This window comes from Triturus cristatus, chromosome 10, assembly GCF_964204655.1.
Source record: "Triturus cristatus chromosome 10, aTriCri1.1, whole genome shotgun sequence".
NCBI lineage: Eukaryota > Metazoa > Chordata > Amphibia > Caudata > Salamandridae > Triturus > Triturus cristatus.
Window position 1 is genome coordinate 993,316,435 of NC_140593.1, and position 22,587 is coordinate 993,339,021.

Sequence of the window (22,587 nt, forward strand, 5' to 3'; positions counted from 1 at the left end):
CACTTGCTTATTGCTGATGTGGCTGGTGAAATTTATATTGGTGTCGCACAAATTAATCCATGCTAGAAACTGTGTTAAATTTTCTTCCGTCTCAATCCAGATAAAGAAAATGTAATCTATATAACGCGACCATTTGGTCACTGATTCAAAAAACTGTGCTATCTTATTATAGATGAACATTTTTCTCAAATTTTGACATGTATATATTTGGTACTGTCGGAGCACAAGAAGCTCCTATTGAGACTCCTTTTATCTGTTTGTAGAGTTTGTTGTTGAATTCAAATACATTATCTTCAAGTACCACTTTAAGACATTCCATTATGAAGATTTTGGGACATGTGACATTGTATTCGTTGATGAACCAACTGACTGCTTGTAGTGCTCCAAGAGTTGGTATATTACTGTATAGCGCTTCTATGTCCATAGTCACCATAAATTTGCCTGAAAGTCCGTATCCTCTATGAGGTTGATGATATGCCTAGTGTCTTGGACAAACACCAGTGTACGAAATATATATGGGCGTAAGATAGCGTCATTGTATTTAGAGAGGGGTTCAGTTACCGTGCCTATAGTGCTGACAATAGGCCTATATGGAGGGTCCACTTGATCTTTGTGAATCTTAGAGACTCCATATATACAGGCCAGTTTAGGATGTTGTACATTAAGATATGTCCATTCTTTGTCACGTATATGGTTGTCTTTTAAGACTTTATTAGTTAACCTATTGATCTTTTGTTTGGTGTTGTTCATGGTGTCTCGTGTAATGGGAAGATAGAAATTCGTGTCATTCAACATAGTTTCCATTCTCTCGATATATGTGTCATTTCCTTATCTTTAACGTTGTGTTCTACTGTTGACGTTCTTGAATCATTTTTGTTTAGTCCTGGTTATATACTTAGGGACTTTTTCAAATTTTTTCATTGTGGTGTTTCGGTTAAGGTTGCACTGGTTGCTTTTTTATTCATATTTTTCTGTAAAAATCTTTTCCAACATTTCATCTGTTTTTGGTTCGACTCACTGTTGTCTGACACACCGATTAACATGGCAAATTTACAAACTTTTGGTTTTTCAGATGATGAATTCGCAAGCATGGTAGGAAGTTCAGCCAGTTTTGGTCAACAGACCGCTTCCACTTCTGATAAAAACGCTGACACTTTCAAGCTAATTAATCCCAGAAAAAAGATCAAATGTGTTGAGTTACATGGGCATTATATGTTGGAGTACCTGAGAGGAGGGGTGATTCCCCAGGGTCTCCGCATTAGGAATATTCCTGGTTTTTGGAGCAATGGTCATTAATAGCTAACCGTTGCTCACGCGATTTTATGATCATCGTAGAAACCGCCAGGGAAGTAACTCAACAGCTAGCGGCGGAGATAATAGATCTAGAAAATCAAATCAAATGTCCTAACATTAGAAGAAGGAAAGAAAAAACTGGAAGATACAGACCGAGATCTAAATTCATATACAGAATATCTGACCAAAAGAAAAATAGACAAGCTCAAGAAGACATCAGATTTTACAGTAGAGAGAATACCTATCCCTATTTGGCAGAACACTATTATGACCAAACTGAAGGTGCCAACAATATACAACCTTCGTATAGACCGCAAAACCGTAAAGTGACCACATTTTCAGATACTTCTGATTCAGATAATGATGGTCCACCTAACCAGTATGAGTCATGGGGAAGTGGCTACAATGCTAGAATACAGCGGAACGGCCAGCCTTTTTTAGGGAGGCGTTTCACCAAGAGAGGGAATTGGAGACCACAGTATCAACAATACCAACCCAGATTCCGGGGAAATATACAGATGGATTACAACCGAAATGCACAATACTGGAGAGAGTAAACCTCTTCAATCTTAGTACCTACACTTTCTCCCCAGCCACCTACTCCTTACTTTCCAGAAGGCTCTCTTTTGTCCCCCATTCTGGACTCAATAATTTTGACCTATTTTGCGATTTAATGGCATTTTTCCAGAAAATACGATTGCAGATATTCTTATCTAAACAAGAAGTGACAACCCAGTCAGAAAACCTTTCGGGATTAACACCCAAATCCAACTTTATTCCTTCCTTAGACCTACTCCCACCAGAAGTGGCGGTCTTTGAACAAGTGGTGATGGACAAAATAAAAAAGCTGTGAAATATGAAGCGAACACTCCATACAATCTCAACCAAGATGAATACACAGCATTGGAGGAATTAAAACATACACCCACTATCACAATTAAAATTATCTATAAAGCTGGGGGTGTTGTCATTTGCGATACTGACACATATATCCAAAGAATGGAAACTATGTTGAATTACACAAATTTCTATCTTCCCATTACACGAGACCCCACGAACAACACCAAACAAAAGATCAATAGGTTAACTAATAAAGCCTTAAAAGACAACCATATATGTGACAAAGAATGGACATCTCTTAATGCACAACATCCTAAACTGGCCTGTATATATGGAGTCCCTAAGATTCACAAAGATCAAGTGGACCCTCCATATAGACCTATTGTCAGCACTATAGGCAGGTAAACGTTTCCCTCAACCTTTTCCCCGCAGGTAATTACAACGCAGTCGTTACAACGACCGCGTTGTAATTCCGCATACCATTACTCCGCAAGTCGGAACAACGACTTGCGGAGGGAGGGGGGGAGAAGTCTGTGCGGACAGTAGGGAAGGTGTTGGATTTTAAATCCAACACCTTCCCTACTGTCCGCACAGACTGAAGTTGGAATAGTAAATTATACTATTCCAACATCCAGCACCCCCCCCCCTCTCCTCCGCAAGTCGTTGTTACGACTTGCGGAGTAATGGTATGCGGAATTACAACGCAGTCGTTGTAATGACCGCGTTGTAATTCCGTGCGGGGAAAAAGACTGCGTGATAACGAGGAATCTTCCTATAGGCACGGTAACTGAACCCCTCTCTAAATACATGAACGCTATCTTACGCCCAGTTTATACAACATTGAAATACTGGACGTATTTCAACCAACCGGAGGCATCAATATACTTCAAATATAAGGTATTTTCCTTATTTTGTAAGAAACCATTTAGTTATTACAGTTCAGCTGACTTGATAGGTTAAACACCTTTCTTTTTCACCACTTGAATCTTGTGTTATACAGCACTAAAAGCATCTGACGACCTGACAACTAAAATTGTAAAAGCTTCAGCATCTCCTACGTTTAGACACTTGCTCGCTCAGGTACATATTTGTTTTTCACCTTCAGTCCCAACAGACAATCTAGATTAATCAGTGAACATTATTAGGGACTACTTTGGTTCTCTTAGAATATTATATTCTTTCAGATCAGCGGCCATGATACCATGATAGTCAAAATTTCTCATTGTTCATCTCTTTGTCCCTTGGACTGTTCTGATATCCACACAACAAACTAAAATACCAGGTACATATAACAAGTAGGGACACATGTTAATTTTAAGTTTACTTCATATGTGCCCTTCTCTAGGCTTGACGCTTGGTTAGGTAAATCTGCATCATTTCATTCAAATTCCTAATTGATTATTTTTATTCATAGGATATCAGTCTGCTCTTGCCAGTCATCATGCACTTGCCCTGTGGCAACACGTGACACTCTCTTTATCTCAAACCAGTAGGATCCCCCTTAGACATCTTTTAGACCAGTCACATTCAGGTATGCCCAGCTGCACAAATTCCTTTGATTAAAACTTGTTCATGACTTTATATTATGTTACAATGAGGCTGTCCCTGGGACAAAATCAAAAATAACTTTGCCTCATTGCTGCATGTCAAGCTCAAAATTGTCACCCTTTTTTTAATATAATTCACCGCTTTTTGCATGTATATAGCACACACATGTATTGTTTTATGTTGGTGATTGGGATATTTTAGCGTTAACAGTGAAACTTAGCGCCTTTTTAATCAGCACCATAGACTTTTACTCCTGGCTTATTTAGTGTAAATAACAGGCAATCAATTTCATATTTAATAGTGTGATTATGTATTTCATTCAGTGAACTCTGAGACAGAAACCTGATCAAGGCATTGCCAAAACGCGCGTAGAATAACATACCGCCAGTTTCCACATAGTGTTTATCTAATATCATTCCGTTGTATTGTTATTTTGGATTCAATCATTGAATTATTCATTGTATATTTTTAGGCCATTTGTTCTCTGTATATCAAATTGCGCCATACTGATGGATGTAAATACGTTACTGAATGATTACAATTGATTTGATTATTAAATGGTTTATTACATATTAGAATATACATATCAAAGATATTTTTACATATAATTTTTTATAATAAATATCTATTTTTCCATATATATTGTATCATTGTGGTTTGATTTGAAATTGTTTTGCCCGTATTAGCAGTAATCCACCTGGCACAGGTGTTCTTACCTAATTTTCTCTGATATATCTCCACATGATTTTTTTTATTATTTGGTTTTAGATTGGTTTTGCTTGATGAGCTTATTGAATATATAGTTATTTTGATATTAAATTTGATAACTGAGGATTGTCTTTTTGGTTTCTTTGAAGACCGGTGTGTATCAGTGTTTGATACCGAAAGAGGTTAAGAACGGCCAAGGTGATTGAATTCAGATCTCCAGGAGAATTTATTTGTGACTGTTAAGTCTTATATGGAACCCTGTCTCTTGGAGTAGCGGGCCCCTCTCTTATGCATTTGTGTCTCCTTTGTGAGAGCCATTTCTTTTATGGAGGCCGCAGGTGTGGGTGGGTTCCGAGTGTCCGTGGGTTGGAAGTAACTCGAAACTCTGTTCGACTGACCGCTTGGGCAAGTGAAGAAGTATTGCCATTCTTTGGAGAGATGCGTCAGAAGGGGATCATGAGGCACTGTTCAACTGCATGTTGGGGACCGTGCTGGATCTGAGTGGCAATCTGTGTGCGGCAACAGTCATCAGGAGAAAGGGTGTGCTTCCAGATGCCACAAAATCCAGGGAACCCTGTGTCTGCGAGGCGCAGGTCTCCACTCCAATGTTGCTCCGCCTGCCTTCCCGTGTTGCTTGAGTGGAGGTAGGCCGAATGTCACCACACTTAATCCCAAGGGCTTGCTAGCTACCCTGAAGTATGCTACCTGGGGTGGGCGCCATCTTAAAGTACCTCAAGGTGCCACCCAGACGTCTTCAATCTGTCCTCACAGGCCGGCACTCACTGAGGGGAGCTTGAGGGACATCCTTCAGTCCCCAGCCCCTCTCAGCACCCCCCGGGGCCCACTTGTCTTCCAGCTGCATCATCTGGCTCCCGACCGGAGGCCACTGCAGCCTCCAGAGGTTGGGGGAAACATTGTCATCGGCTATCTTGGGCATGCAGATGATCCCTGAAGGCTCACTGCTTGGACGGAGTCTCCTTAAGTCGGCTGGGAGGTCAGTCTCTCCTCGCTCCTCCGCAGAGCCTCCTGGCTGTCCGTCCTTCTGTCGGGGTTGTCTCTGAGTTGCCTCCGCACATCGCCATCGATAGGACCCAGGTGCTAAATTCTGGTCTGCCTGCAGTCTTGAGTCCATCTCCTCCAAATGAGTCACATTGAGGGTGCATTGGAGCCAAGAAATCTAGTTTTTTTTACTGCAAATGTTGTAGAGTTCGTACGGATCATGTTCGTGCAGCCATGATGGTTGGCCACGCCCCGTACTTTTTTGTCTGTGTATTTTGTTCTTTTTAAGCATTCCTATGTCGTTCCATTTAATTTGTTTGCTGCTTTTTTGCCCCGCTCTTCAAATTTTTCGCCTTTGGCTCATCGCCCCCTCCACTCATTTGCGTTCCATATTTTTCAAATTTACACTTTTCAGTAAGCTGCTTTTGTCCAGCCAGTCTTGTCTGAGCCGCATAACACAATGTTCGAGTCATATGAGTTGCAGATCACACACTGTGCATAGATCGCCATCTGGTGTTGGGCCCAGATCTTTGCACTTTGTTGTTGTATTGGTATAAGTCTTTGGAAGTCACAAAATGGGTGACTCCTCTTCTGGACAATAGTGCGCATGGGCATGGACTCCATCTTCAGATTGTTTTTTTTCCACCATCGGGCTCGGATGCGTTTGTCGCGTTCCAGTTCGGTGTCGTTACCGTTCTACCTTTCGACGCGCAATCCTTCACCCATTCTTCGGTATTGTTTTCGAACACGTTTCCCATTTGACGCGCATCTCTACAAATTTTGATTCTTCGATTCTGGTCGCCGACACAGGCCTTCGGGCCTAGCTGCACCATTAGGCCTTTTGGCTCATGGAAAGGACTCCTTTCAAAAAGTGTCGTCAATGTGGATCCAAGTTTCCACACTCTGATCTTCACGGTGTATAACCTCTGCCTTTTGCCCGAGCACGAGGCCAAAGACTGTCCAGCTTGTGCCTCTTTCCGCTCCGAGAAAATACGGGATCGTCGGGCTCAAAGAAGCATGGCTCGATCATCAACATCGGACGATATCTTCCAAGAAGGCATCAATGTACCGGAGCAGGAGCTGATTGAAGAGGGCAACATTAGCGCCTCCGAAGTCGAAGACAATCCCATCACTCCAGGGCAGCGGGTCGTAAGTTCTGACGTAGACACCCATACCCCTCCCACCCCCACCCCAACCGTTCATAAAAATGCTTCTGTAACACCTTCACCTTCGGGCCTAGCTGCACACCGGGACAAAACTTCCCACGCCCCGCCTTTGGGCTCAGCAAAAGAAGTCAACACATAAGCCATCAGGCCACTCTGGATCGAGCCAGCCTACCGTCGGTACCGGAACCTCATCCCGGCACAAAAGACAAACCCAAAGAGAAGCCCCTGTCTTCGTCCGCACCGAAGCCTGGTTCCACATCGGCGCATTTGGCACCGAAATCCACTGGCACTGAACTTTCAGATCCGAACAAATCATCGGAACCAAACACACAACCAGTTCCGAAGACCCCAGCGGAACCCAGGAAAACTCCTGATTCGAAACCTAAGGAGCATAAAACCACTCCAAAACTTGTGCCACACAAACAGTCAGACCCGAAAAAATCAGCACCGAAACACTCTCCAGAGCAAGAGCTTTTTCGGCCTGATCCAACCCAAAAAACTCTTGAAATAGACCCAAAGACAGGTCAACTTATACTTGGGCCTTCCAGGAAAAGGAAAATGGACAAACCTGCACCAGCTCCACGCCCTTTAAAGAAGAGAGACATTGCCACTTCTAATTTAAGAATTCCTTCTCCACCTCCTCCCCACACCACATCTCTCCTATCCCATCTCCAGTACCCTCACAATCTTCTCCGCCTCAGGATGATGACACCTTTGGGGACAAAGGGGATGATGAACCTTTAGGGGAACCTAGTCATCCTAATATCCCAAATGACCCATGGGACCATTATGGCACACCAGATGTTCCTGATACACCACAAGATGATATTTATCCATCTAGACCTTCCCCTTCAGAGGATACTATAGGATTCACTCAGCTCATACACAGAGCTGCAGAATACCACTGTGTGAATTTGCACACAGACCCTATAGAAGAAGATTTCCTCATGGACACTTTTGCACCATCTCAAAGGTCCACTTCCGTTATCCCAATGTTAAAAGGGGTAATCAAACACGCTCCTGAAATCTTTAAGGAGCCTGTAAAGGCTAGAGTCATTAACCCCAGAGTGGAAAAGAAATACAATACTGCCCCAGCTGACCCTGTTTACATTAAAGGGCAGCTTCCCTTAGATTCCTTGGTAGTCTCCAATGCCAGGAAAAGGGCTAACTCCCAAACCTCAGGCGATGCTCCACCTCCTGATGAGTCAAAACTGTTGGACGCATCTAGTAAAAGAACAGCGTCCCAAACAGCCAACATATGGAGAATTGCCAACATACAGGCTTTGCTGGCTGGGTACGATAGGGCACACTATAACGAACTAGAGACACTACTACAACACCTTCCAGATCAATATAAAACAAGGGCCAATGATCTCATCCAGGAATGCAAACTTATAACCAATGCCTCCATTCTATGTGCTCTGGATGCTGCAGACACAGTCTCCAGAGTTATTAATTCCAGTGTCCTTTTGCGCAGACATGCGTGGCTACGTATTTCGGGGTTCAAACCTAAGGTTCAAACTACCATACTAAACCAACCGTTTGACGAGGAACATTTATTTTGGCCTAGTGTAGATTAATCTTTGGAAAAGATGAAAAAAAGATACTGATACTGCCAAATCAATGGGAGCTTTGCAAACGCAAACTCCCAGAAGTTCCTTTTGTCGCTCCTCTTACAGGGGCTCCTCTAGAGGTTTTACCACTGATAACTCCTCCACCTCCTATAAAAGTTCCACCCAGACCTCATCTACCAGAGGTTATTACAGAGAAGGCTACAGGGGCAATAACAACAAGGGTAGAGGCAAAACTATCAATACTCGCACTGCCTCCACCTCCAAACAATGACTTCCCTCCACTCCCCCAGACCATTATACTCCGGTCGGGGGAAGATTGCTACAGTTCCTACCTGTCTGGAACGCCATTACCACAAACAGGTGGGTGAGACAAATTATCCAATCCAGTTATTGCCTAGAGCTCACTTCAACTCCCCCAAACATACCACCCAAACAGCGTCCAATGTCAACAGAGCATTTAACACTTCTTAAACAAGAGGTGCTTTCCCTCCTACAAAAACATGCAATAGAACAGTTCCCCTGCATCATCAAAACACAGGGGTTTACTCCCTGTATTTTCTCATTCCAAAGAAGGACGGAACCCTGAGGTCCATCTTGGACCTCAGACCATTAAACCTCTACATACAATCAGACCATTTTCATATGATCACTCTTCACCAGGTCCTTCCTCTACTCACTCAAGGCGATTTCCTTGCCACCTTAGATCTCAAGGATGCCTACTTCCACATTCCCATTCACCCTGCTCACAGGAAATATCTTCGATTTGTGGTGGACGATCAGCATTACCAGTTCAAGGTTCTCCTATTCGGAGTCACCACAGCACCCATAGTCTTCACAAAACGTCTGGCGGTGGTAGCAGCCCACTTAAGAAGACAACAAATTCATGTCTTCCCATATTTGGATGACTGGCTCATAAAAGCCAAGTCGCATACCCAGTGTGTAAATCACATACACCTACCACAATCCAACTACTTCAAGACTTAGGGTTTACAATAAACCTAACAAAGTCTCACTTCCAACCGTCCCACATCCAACAATATCTAGGTGCCACAATAAACACCTCAAAAGGCCTTGCATATCCCAATCCAGCCAGGATAGCAAGCATGCAAGCCCTTATAACAAAATTCCAGCCCCAACACTCACTTCCAGCTCGTGTGTTTATGCAACTAATAGGGATGATGGCCTCTTGTGTATTCATAGTACCTCATGCAAGACTCCAGATGCGTCCCTTACAGGAATGCTTAGCACGTCAGTGGAACCAAGCTCAAGGTCAGCTAACAGATCTGGTGTTGGTGGACGGCCGCACACATCGCTCTCTGCAGTGGTGGAACACCCAAAACCTTTCCAAAGGGCGACCGTTCGATAGATTGTGCTAACAGCAGACGCTTCGGTGACTGGCTGGGGAGCTCATCTACTACATCACACCATAAAGGGCACATGGACACCTCAGCAAAAGCTACTCCACATCAATCATTTGGAGTTACTAGCAATCTTTCTGGCATTAAAATTATTCCAGAAACAGATATTAGGCAAAGCTGTCTTAGTCCGAACGGACAATATGACAGCAATGTATTTACAAAAACGGGGGGGCGCTCTCTCTGCAGCTCTCTCAACTAGCACAGAGCATATGGAGGTGGGCTATTCCTCAAAACATATTCCTTTTAACCCAACATCTTCCAGGAATTCAGAATCAGATGGCAGATCTGTTAAGTCGTCAAACACAACAGATTCATGAGTGGGAGCTTCATCCACAAGTTCTTCAACCGTTTTTCCAATTGTGGGGGCATCCAGAGATGGATCTCTTTGCCCACACATTACAACACAAAATGCCCAAGTTTCGCCGCCAGATATCCATTTTCCAAAGGCAATGCGATATGGATGAATTGGTCAGACAGATTTGCGTACGCTTTTCCGCCTCTCCCACTCACTCCATTAGTGGTGCGCAAGCTGCAACAACAACTAACACTGATCCTAGTTGCTCCAACATGGGCCAGACAACCATGGTACACAACATTGCTGGAACTATCAGTAGTCCCGCACCAAAAACTAGACCTCTGCCCACAACTCTTAACACAGAACCATTGAGAGATCAGACATTCAGATCCAGCACAGCTCAACCTAGCGATCTGGCTCCTGAAGTCCTAGTATTTGGTTACCTCAATCTTCCACCTGATTGTATGAACGTTATCAGAGAGGCTAGGCGCCCCACCACTAGAGCCTGCTATGCAGCCAAGTGGAAAAGATTTGTTATATACTGTACCAACAGCACGATCAATCCTCTAGATGCGTCCATTCAACACATCATATGTTACATGCTGCATCTTCAAAGATGTAATCTAGCATACACATCAATTAGATTACATCTCAATGCCATAGCAGCTTACCTACAAAATAGACAACATTTGTCATTGTTCAAGGTAGCTGCCATTAAAGCATTTATGGAAGGCCTCAAAAGAATAGTTCCTCCCAGCGTACCACCCTCTCCAGTGTGGAATCTAAAAATCGTCCTCACTAGATCAATGGGTCCTTCATTCGAACCTTTACATAAATGTGAGACACAATTTCTTACATGGAAAGTCGCTTTCCTTGTGGCCATTACATCTCTCAGAAGAGTCAGTGAGTTACAAGCACTAACTATTCAAGAACCATTTTTACAACTTCATCATAACAAGGTGGTTCTCAGGACAAATTCCTTCCTAAAGTTATTTCTCCCTTCCATATCAACCAATCTGTGGAGTTGCCATTGTTCTTCTCGCAACCTCAAACAGTAGCAGAAAGAGCTCTTCATACACTAGACGTGAAAAGAGCACTCCTTTACTATATTGACAGAACAAAACCTTTTCGCAAAACAACTTTTTGTATCCTTGTCACCACCACATAAAGGCATTCCCATATCAAAGTCTGGGATTGCAAGGTGGATTGTCAAATATGTACAAATTTGCTATCACCAAAGCAAAATGTACACTATCTATTCCCCCTAAAGCCCACTCTACCCGCAAAATAGGGGCTTCCATGGCATTTTTAGGGAACATTCCCTTAGATGATATCTGCAAAGCAGCTACATGGTCTACACCGCACACATTCACGAAACACTATTGTGTAGTTGTGCAGGCAATACAACAAGCTAGTGTGGGCCAGGCTGTACTCAAAACACTATTTCAGATTACTGCAACAGATACTGGTGGTCGCCACTAAAGAGGAGTACTGCTATGCAATCTATGCACAGTGTGTGATCTGCAGCTCATATGCCTCGAACGGAAAATGCTACTTACCAGTATGCATCTGTTCTTGGCATGTAGAGCTGCAGATTCACACACGCCCACCCACCTCCCCGGCTACCTTTATCTGTTCCAGTATTATCTTAATTAGATACAACATACATGGACATCTATTTCTGTTTCTCACAAAACTCCATCATTTCCCTTCTTGGCAAAAAAACAATCTGAAGATGGAGTCCATGCCCATGCGCACTATTGTCCAGAGAAGGATTCTCCTATCTCGTTACTTCCAAAGACTTATTCCAATGCAACAACCAAGTGCAAACATCCGGGACCAACACCAGATGGCGATCTAAGCACAGTTTGTGAATCTGCAGCTCTACATGCCAAGAACAGATGCATACTGGTAAGTAACATTTTCCTTATCATTTTAATAAAGTTGCTAGACTACACACAACCCAAGCGGTACCTGCCCTAAAAAGGGTTACTTAACTCATTCACTAAAACAGATTCTGTTCTCAGTAATCCCTCCGCGATCATCAGAAGGAAAGGGGAGGAGCAGCTCTAGCTCACACATTTAAAGTACAACATACCTGTCTTGTGTGTTCCTTCCATCAGATTTTATGGAAAAATGAAACCATACTTAGTCTATTTACCCATGGGTGATGATTGTATGTGTGTGCACTAGTGTATGGCATACAGTAATATTGCAACACATGCAAACAATGTTATTTATTTCTACATGTTTGCATGTAGTCTCAAAAAGCCTCCACAAAATTCCTAAAAACCCTACATGAAAACTTATCTTGACCCACAGGTAATGTTTGTGTGTGTGTGCGCTGGTGCATGGCCTATGATTGTACAACACCTACAAATACTTTTGATTTTAAACTTTCAATTCTCTACTCTCCTTTTTCTTTCAAACAACTCTCCTTTTCCATCTTCTATATGTCTCCTTTCTCTGATCACAGCCTACTCTGTCACAATCATGCTTCCCTTAATCCCTATTATTGTATCTCTGCTAGTTCCTCACCTGGTTTCAAAGATCACAACATCTCGTCTAAAGATCATACCCTGGTAACCTAACAATACCTAATCTCCTGTAGCTCATCTATTAATACCATCGACTATTGTCCATGAATTCACATATCTCCCACTAAATTATCACACCTAACTCCTTTTGACCTTATACAAACTGGAGTAAATGCATGGCACAATTTATTTGAGAGCACAAGAGTAATCCCGATAACCACAAACAAAAAAAATCTACTACTAGCCCTGGGTTCCGAAGCAGCATTCAACCCTTTGTAAAGGATACAGTACCTCTTCAGTGGTAGTAGGTGCTATATAAATGCAGTTCAACATATAACTAACCCTCCTGCCTCATACTCATACTAATATTAATTTCATAACACTGTTGGGCAGTTCGTTGTAGTTCATACAGACTTCAGAATAATATCACAATAGCAAGACTGTTCTGGTATATTTTCGCCTGCACGCCGTTTGTCCCTAATGTTTTTAGATATGCTCACTCTTTTGGGTCAACCACAAAAACAAAGTGAGGAGCACAGCCCGAAATATTCACAATATTACACATCCTAATGTCTATAGCAAAAATGTAACACAATTCCTGACAGCAAACAATCATGTAATGCACATTATTCTTTCAGATTGTTTTTCATACATTTTTATTAATAATTTTCAAGTAAAAGCAAGACGACATGTCCAAGATGAACAGCCTATGCGTTTCTTCCCTATTCGCTTGGGACTTCTTTAGGGCGGCACTCTGTGTTGTTGGAAACCTTATCCTTAAACACCTGTTGTCTGCACAATACTCCTCATACACCCTTTCAGACCGTACACCGTTCGTCTACAGCTTCTAGATCTGCTGTACACATCAAAAACGCCATCAATTTCTTCCACGATGTCGTTTTCCTTACAGCACTCTTTTATATAGTGTTCCTCGTCTTCTAAATTTAAGCGTATTAAGTGTAGAGGTCCTTTGTTGTTAAGGCCTCACTTATTTAGGCCCCATCGCGCATGCCTGCCACCAGTAGAACGAGTAGTGTCTCCTGGTTCTCACACGAGTCCGTTCCTGGCAGTATCCTCACTCCCAATGAAACCACTTCCTAGGCAATGATTATATATAGAGCATTTCTTTGTTTTATGTGTCAAAACGGTGTAACATCAAGGTAGTTAAATACAAAATTGTTTATTTTTCACATCTCAAATATCACAAAGTATAAAAACCACATTTGTTCAGTGCAAACATACAATAATTTGGTCACTTGTTACAGAAATCTAATTAAAAACACAATTTTTATAAAAATAAAAAGGGAAGGGGACAATCCTGTGGCAAAATCTTAATCGTCAAGAGATAGTATCCACGTTCCCTTCAGAGTAACGTCCTTGTGCTGCTTAATACTGTCACACTTGCATGAGAGACAAGTGCTATGGGTGATGTTGATCACCTGGTGCCTTAGTACTTTACTAATCATCAGCAATACACCAACCATCACCAAGTGAACATGCATAAAATAACTGATAACATCTGCCATATGCTGCTGACCAACAGATGACTTTAATTTAGCCCACCATTGTGGGTTCCAATTAGCTACATACTATGACTGCTTTTGACCTCTCACAATTGGCAATGAGATATTGGATGATAGTAGCAAACTCCATCCCAACAGATCTCCAACGTATGCCTGCTCAGGATCATGCATTTTAAAAAGATATCTCAGAATGTACAATCTAATGCAGTAACCCGCTCAGTGGACTATGAAAATAAGAAATACCATAAGTGACCGGCACAGCTGCTCAAAGCTGGCAGCTTACTGAAAACCATAAACTGCATGCCTGTCTCACACTTCATCCATCACACTGCATAAGTGATGCATCCATTAACATGATAACTGCTCCTCAGTGGTAATCAGCCACGACTTGGAAACATTTCCCACATAGGATCAAAATAATATAACATCCTTGCAGCCGCAAACCCAGTATGCTTTAGCGTGCTACCCATGTAGGCAAGTGCTTCAGCCCTGCACATAGGGGTTGTAAGCACAATATAAATGTTACAGTATGATACATGCTGCAGCATTAAGTAGCAGTGTTTGTTTATAACTTGTCCTCCTTGTAATCGCAGACTGTGCAATGCTGCCATCCTTCCCAATTAGGGAAAGTCAACGTAAGTTCATGTTCTAAACTAAAATTGTACTAACTGGTGTTATCACTTGCATAAATACATGTGTTTGCATCATGTTAGCAGTTCATAAGTTGTACCCCTCAATAATAAGCCATACCATCCTCATACCATAATATACTCTACAATGACAGGCCATGGCATGTATACAATAACAGACCTTGACATACCACCATATTATACAATGCCATACTATACAATAACATACCATACAATGACCGTCCAGTCCATACTGTACAATGAGCCCGTACCATATCATACTGTCTAATCAAGTCACCCTCACCTTTACATCTACCCACCCCTGAACTCTCAAGTCACCTTCACTTCCCTATACCTCAGTCCACACCTGAACCCTCAAGTCACCCTCGCCTTTACCCACCCTTGAACCCTCAAGTCCCCGTTCCCCCTCCCTTTACCCACGCCTAAGCCCTCAAATCAGCCTTACCTCCCTTCACCCTACCCACCCCTGAACCCCCCCCCCCCCTTCCCCCCAAAATTACCCTACCCCTACCCACCCCTGAAACCTCAAGTCAACCTCACTTCCCTTTGCTAGTGGTGGGCAAAAAAATCAGTTCTGCTGGCGTAATTTTGACAATAGAGTAACCCGGACTTGTTGCCAATTTCTGCCATTTTGCCATGTGGTGGAATTTATTTCTCGTGCGCAGCTCCAGACTGTAAGTTGGCGAGTCCAATTTGGCATCCCCTAGTTTGATTTCTTGTTGCTAGGAGGACATCCTGCGAGATTTTTGTAACGCGGGCAGTCCCAACCGTTTGCGGTCAGCAGTGCGTCGCTAGAGTAGAAAATCTACTTGAGCGGCAGCAAAATCGAGTTTAGTAGCTGTGCCCTCTAGCGCGCAATGTGGTGCCTTTTGTGCTGATTTTTTTTCCAGTGCGGAACAAGCTTTTGGTACTAAGTCGCAGAGTAATGTGCCTATTTCTGCTCGTTAGTCAAATTCCAAGAGTTCCATCCATCCCTTTACCACTTCTGAACCCTCAAGTTACCTTCACCACCCTTTACCTATCCATAAAGTGTAAAATCCTTTTTTTTTTTAATCACAAAAAGAATGTTATTTAAAAAAAAACTTGCTTGGTAAAGGCAGTTTCCCCTCTCGTGGGACACAAATGTTTTGGGGGCACTGTTGGTTGTGTTATGCCCTTCAGTATGTTTTACGTAAACCTTTACCTCTTTGACAGTTTTCTCTCTCGTGCTCTCTCTCTCGCACGCTCTCTCTCGCTCTCCAATACTCTATACTTTAGGTCTCACCTGAGACCGTGCAAGTTCTTTCACATGCAAGACATTTTGTTTACTTGGGAGGCTAAGAGCCCACTTATTGCTTACCATGGGTTGACTTTATCTTCGCTCATTTCCTTGCTTCTGTTTGGTCAACAAGTGCTGGCTTTGCTTCTTCCTTGTTTGTGGCTTGCCTCCTTCTTCCCCTCCCTCTTTATTATTTGCCCGGTCCTGTTCTGCCAGCAAGAAAAAAAAATCCCGCCAACATTTGTCAAGATGCGCAAGGATGCAAACGGCATTGCATTCCCTGCTCTGCATTAACTTTTTGGTTCTGTCATGCAAGTCTGCAACAATGAACTTAAGCTCGGATTCAAAACTTTTTTTGTGAAGGTAGAGAATAATCCCATACTAAGAAAACGGATCACTGATACTTGTCATTGCACTTTTTTACTCCCTTTCAGCAGTACTGCACAGCATCCCCGCAGTTGTACAACATGGCTGAAGGAAATTGAGAAGGCCAATAGCTCACTGATAGGCGAGACCTATTGGCTTTGCTAATGCTTAATTTATTTTTGTGGTTGTACATTTTACATTGGTATTATCAATCTTATTTGAAAACGTGTATTGCTTGAGATTACTTATTGCCTACTGTGAAGGAACTGTCCTCCCAACAAACCTGTATAAACAAGCATTTGCAATGTAATAGGTCTCGCAGTTACGAGAGTTTCAGCTATTGGCATTGTAAATAACTGTCTTTTATTTATGTTTTTAAAACAACAAAAAATAAATGGCATTATTATTTGCAATGTCAATAGCTCAAACTCGCGTAAAATGCGAGACCTAAAATGCTTGTTCCTACTGCAGGTTATATTTGGCAGAGACATAACAAGTTTGAGCTATTGGCATTGTAAATGACTGCCTTTTATTTGTGTTTTGGGTTTTAAAACAAATAAAACGCTTCGTCATATACAATGCCAATAGCTTAAACTTGCATAAATGCAAGACCTATTGCTGCATCAAATGTCAAGAAATAGAAAATAAAATGTTTTTCTATTTCTTTACTTTTGCTGCAATCGTGACATCAGGTTTTACTATTTCTTTATTTTTGATGACATCACGGCACCCATGTGGGTGCCGAGATTGTGAAGAAATAGAAAAGAAATGGCAGGGCGGACGCATTTAGCATGCAGCTTGCTGCGCCGTTTAAAAATCAAGCATTTGAAATGCAGGAAGAGGAGCAGTGTAAACTTAATTTCAGGCGATGTGCGCGGCCGCCATAAAAACACAGCAGGGCACTGGGAGGCCGTGGGCCATATGGTGGTTTTACAGTGTGACTGTCCTACATAGCACGCTCCTTGGCAGCCTCAGGGGAAGGGGGAGGGGGAAAAGCAAGGAGAAGAGCGGTGATAACCAGTATGAGGTGTCGTGCAGCCGGGGGATTGCGGGAGGGGTGGAGGAGCATGGAGAGGTTCTGCGATAACGAGCGTAAGGTGTCGTGCAGCCTGGGGGTGGGGGTTGAGGGGGAGGGGTGGAGGAGCAAGGAGAAGAGCGGCGAGAACGAGCGTGAGGTGTCCCAGGCACAAATTCCCATTAGGGCACCCTGAAAGATTACTCTCAATGCATGGGTTTTATGTTACACTGTTTACATATAGCACGTCTGCCATTTAAACGGCTTTTAGGCGTCGTCAGATCGCAACTTTCCTATGGTCTAGTAAATACAGGCAGGTAGATGAACACCGCCCCTGCATAGGCATTCAGGCCTTATTCCAGCTTCATGTGCGACTTTTTAGACCACTACCATATATGGGGTGTGTTTGGGGCGAGTGTTCTTTTAGTTAGCTCCTGCTTTATGGGTTATACGTGAGGGGTGTACGGCATAGTCCGATAAAGAACTATAGCACACGCCAGTGAAGGTTAAAAGAGCAAGATAGTGTTGATTTTCTGCTTTCAACTGCCAGGTTTCAAGGCCGCGTCCCCAAGGCTGCGAGAGACTGAAACAAGAGAGATATGGCGGGCGAATGGGAGGGATGGACAAAGTCAGGAAGGTGCCCTGGAACATACATCGGAGACGGTGTAACCGCGCACCCCAACCAAATAACCATAAACAGGGGACCGGCAAACTTTACCGGGGGCAGCTGGCAACGTGTTGGCCCAGGAGTCATAGATGTGTGATCACGGTCCAATTCCACAGCGGCCTTGTAAGCAACACTAGCAGTCTGCCCGGAAGAGGCGCAGAGCTAGGCAGTGAGCTCGCCCTGGCGCCTCTTTTGTTAGGATGTTTGCAAGCCTACCTTATGTTTCCGCTTGAGGGCCATGGGAGAGGCCGGCAGACGGTGCGGCGGTGGGACACGCTGAATACGAGACCTGCTGTCGCCGGTACTGGAATGGAGGATCGGTGACTCACCGGCTCCTCCGCTTTCAGTTTCGGCAGATTCCCCATACTCACTGACTCGGGGCGTTATCCGGAGCGTTATCCGGCGTTATCTTGTCGTCTTTTGTTTCCGCTTTTACTTTTAGGCTGCTTGACCTCGTACCGGTATGCATGCAGGGAAATGCGGTCTGCGCTGTCAAATCCTGGCCCCTCTCCACTTCTGCAGCGGTCGCTGCTGCCCTTGCACGAGCTGCTTCGTAGGGAATGGGTAACTTGTATAGTAGTAGTAACAAGCGGTCGCCATGATGTATTTGCTCGGCTTTTCTGCCGTCCCACTTGGACGGCCTCGCCAGCTAAAAGGTTTCTTGTCTTTATGGGCCATGTGTTTGGCCCCATAAAGATAAGAAACCTTTTACGCCAGCAGTAAGTCAGGGCAGTCAGTCCAAGTGGGGCGGCTCAAAAACTCAAAAACCCAAGCGAAAACGTCACACACACCTCTTTCCCAATGGCCGGCCGCAGTTTAGCATAAACGGTGACGCCGGCCAATGGGAAAGAGCGGCGGGGCTTAATGCCCCTTACAGAAAATACCACATCTCATTAAATCGCGCCAGCGAGACAGCGCATGCGCGCAGCCTACGACAGGCGAGACCTAAAAAATTTTTTTACTCAATTTCTCAGCCTCAACTTGCGTCTAATATATTTTTGTACTTTTGCAACATTTTGAACTCCAGTTAAATGTTTTGAACAAAAACGCCACTTGCTTAAGCAGGTTTTTCCATGTGCAAAAAACTGAACATCTTTAATAGGCCTAGCATGGCTTGTCGTGTATTCCTGATTCGCACCCAGTAACTAGCCACATTGGTACCCACAGGCTTTTGAGATGCTCCAGTGGTGGAAAACGTAGTTTTCTTCTAATTGGAGAGCCCACGTCCGGCAGTTCTTTAGAGGACTGAAGTAGGACTGTTACCATTTTGAATAGATCAATGAAATGTGTACACACATGAATTTCTTTTTTTTATTTTTCCTCATGGCAAGTTTACCCGCACAAGTGCATCAGTTAAAATAGCATGATAGTTGTGTACTCCTATAAATATACTAGTTAAACAGTTATTGCTTCTCTCCAAAGCATAACAATGTCTCAAATTGTTGTCTTTTTTTTGTTTTCTTCTCAGGCAACTTAGCTTTGTAACAGTTGTACAGGTCCTAGTTAAAAACGTTATAATTGCCCACAGAGTTATGGGATCACTTGCTTTTTTCGATATGTTGAATTAATGCTTCTGAAAAGAAACCCTCGTTAAACATTCAGATCAGCTGGATGTCGCCCTCCACAAGCTATTTTAACTGTGTTTATTTCTTTGCAGGTATCAGTCTTTAAATCTCACACATGTCCCTGAACACAGTGCACCAATCTATGAATTCCGGTGACATTGGTACAACAGAGGAACGCTGCAATCGTGACAAGAGGGTGCAGTCAGCAGTGAGACACTTGACACCGTCCTAAGCAGCTGGACCTACTGCTCACCTCTCCTGATGAACCGACTGGACAGAAAACATGAATGTTGTCTGGCCCCAGAGCACCACTGATGGAGCTAATTCCATCATCCAAGCATCCGTTTCCTTTTTAATCTGGTTTGTAGGATACCTTCTGTAACAACGCCCTTCATTTCTTGTTCTGTCTCATCGAGTCCTGCTCACGTGACTTTCGTTGGGGGGGGGGGGGAAGTGACATCAATAGTGGTGTGTCGTGCATGTGTGTTCCGCGCCTTCAGAGAACCCTCAAAGGGTATGTAAACAGGAAAAACAGGAAAGACCTGTTACATGGCGTTGCCTCTCTGGGTGGCTTGTAAGACACAATATGTGAGGAATTGAAGCATGTGTGTGGTGTTGGTGTTTGAGTTCTACAGACTTGTATTGAGCTGCAGTGCTGATGGTGGTGCAGACATATGCTGCTAGTTGAAAGGGGGCTCTGGTTGGGTAGATGGTGTCAGCCATGATATGGATCCTCTAGAATGTCAGAAGCCACTTATCCTGTGGTAACAAGGTAACAATTCTCGTATTGTCCTTCAGGGGAACCAAACACCATCAGAATGATGGAAATGGACAGATCCAGCATTCTGCCTGAGTATAGGATTGCTCCTAACTTGAGCATAATGCTTAAATATAAAAAGTAGAAATTAGTTTTATTACAAAATTATTTTTGTGGCTCCTTTTAAGAGGATCCCTGTGAAATGCACAATGATTCTGAATTGCATTCTTCCGTTTTCACATTGAAAATGGGGAATGTAACACATTGTTTTTCTATATATGAGTATATGTATATTTAATCTAAAAATGTTAATGAAAGTCACCCTACAAGTGTTGATCCACGCTAAAACAATTTCTACATTACATTTAGGATTTCTACTGCGTTTGTGGCTGTACAAACATTGATGCTTGATATTACCTCTTTGAAAAAGAAGCAGTTTCTGTCTTTCCAAATGCTATTGGACTTTGAAATGCTTAAATACCTTGTTAAAGTTACTCAAGGCTTGTGTGCCAAAGTGCTGCTTTTTACTTAAAATGTCACCTCTGCATCAGTTCTGTATTTAGTGAGACAGATGCTGGGCTGCTATGGTAAAACAATTAACCTGCATTTTCTGGCTGCTATGAAAATTGTGTAAGTTGGTGGTGCTTAGATTTTAAAAACAAGAAATATATAAAAGTGTACATATGGATTGATATAGGCTCGTGGGCCTGCCGGCTACTGGGCAATATAAAGAAATGTAAAGCCCAACACCAGTTCATCTTTTTAAATTTTATTTCAGTACTTCCGCTACATCATAAAAATGTTAAGTTCTGTATAATATATCGAGGGGGAAAGAGTTTTGTGTCTCATGTTTTACAGAATGAAAATGGTCATCTCTCACTTTACCGCAGTGTTACAAAATCATTAACGTCCAATCAATGGCAGATATGATTTTAAGCAAAAGCTGCACCTTTTTTGAAAATGAGATACAGAAATAACTAAGAATTTTGTAGCTCATTTCACGTGTCTTCGTATTATACAAGTTTTTGACTACAGTAGAGGATGAGCAAATTTGAATTTTCAAACCCTCACGCTGCTGGTTGTTGTGGTGGCCCTGAAATTGTGTGGTCGTCTTGGTGTCCTAAGTTGCCTTCTCTATTGGGAAGCTCTTGGAGTGCGGTAAGAAGTTGTAAAAAAAAAAGTTTTCTTTTTTTTTTTTGTTTTTTGTTTTTTGTTTTTTTTTACCCCAGCAATAAAAGATAAAGATTTACTTGCAAAACCTTCTGATGTTCAAGCATAAAGGGACACGGCCTACCGTTGCACTCTGTGCAAGCAAATATTTGTATTTCATGCAAAAGTTTTTGCAGATTTTTTAATGCTCTCCTTTTACATTGCTTGTCAAACATTATGTGCCTTTCATATGCTGTGTGCTCTGTTTTTACTGATGCTTTCAGAAGTTTCATGAGTTTCCATAATACATCATTTATACATTAACACCTGTTTGTATACATTGTATGTGTATTTGAGTTTTTAATTGAGCTAATAACTCCGCTGAGGCAGAGAATCGATGTAATTCATTTTGTGGTCTAGTTGCCACATTGTGTTCAGGTCTTGGTGTGAGGGTAACTGTTTCAGTCATTTGCCAGCTAAAATCCAAAATGAACGATTAATGTAATTTTCTAAAGTCTTCGTACTGGGGTTTATAATAAACAACTTGCCATAAATGAGAAATAACTTAATTTCTTTTTAGCTTTATTCCCCTTTCTTTTATTCAAAAATATTGATTTGTGACACCTTTATCTTTTGTTTAAAAAATAGTTTTGTAAGCTACAGTTTAAAGAACTCTGTATTGTGACCTTGTGGTAAAAGAAGGAAACAAATGAATGGACAAAAGGATAGTACAATTTTGCAAGATATTTCTAGACAACTGTGTGCAATTATGAAACTATGTTGAACGAAAAGTATGAGTTTGGTTGGGAGATGTGTTTTGCAGAGCTGTGTCACTGAAATAAAAAGAAAGTATTGGAAAAGGTATTTTGAGTTTGCGGTTTCATTACATCTAAACTAAACCTGTTTTTTTCTCGTTAAAATCTTTAGTTGTTACTTATGCTTTTTTCCAATAACTTATTACTAGCATTACTAAGTCTGTACTCTTGGATTAAGGGACTGTTTTTTTAATGTCTCAAAAATTGCAGATGTGTAAAGTGTAATACGCTGCTTACTACCTTTGAGCATGGAGAGTGGCCATAATTGTGAAGTGTCAAAACCTTGTTGGTCATGATGCACTTCTATCCCACAACAATATAAATAAATGCATTTTACACTCTGCAGATGTGCATGTATGGTTCATGCCATGCTGTTTTAATCGGAGTAGTTGCTAATGTTTAACCAGAAGCGGAACAAGGTTTTAAATCCTTGTAGTGACATAT

At 42.4% G+C, this 22,587-nt stretch overlaps 1 protein-coding gene across 1 annotated transcript in view; it reads left to right on the forward strand.

Annotated features, from left to right (window-relative positions):
* GID4 (GID complex subunit 4 homolog) overlaps window positions 1–22,192 on the forward strand; it is a 139,248-nt gene extending 117,056 nt beyond the window's left edge. Inside the window, exon 6 of the mRNA XM_085628960.1 lies at window positions 19,515–22,192. Within this exon, the coding sequence (XP_085485086.1) occupies window positions 19,515–19,578 (64 nt within the window). The 3' untranslated portion in view covers window positions 19,579–22,192. The remainder of the gene's footprint in view (window positions 1–19,514) is intronic.
* Window positions 22,193–22,587: the final 395 nt, after the last annotated feature.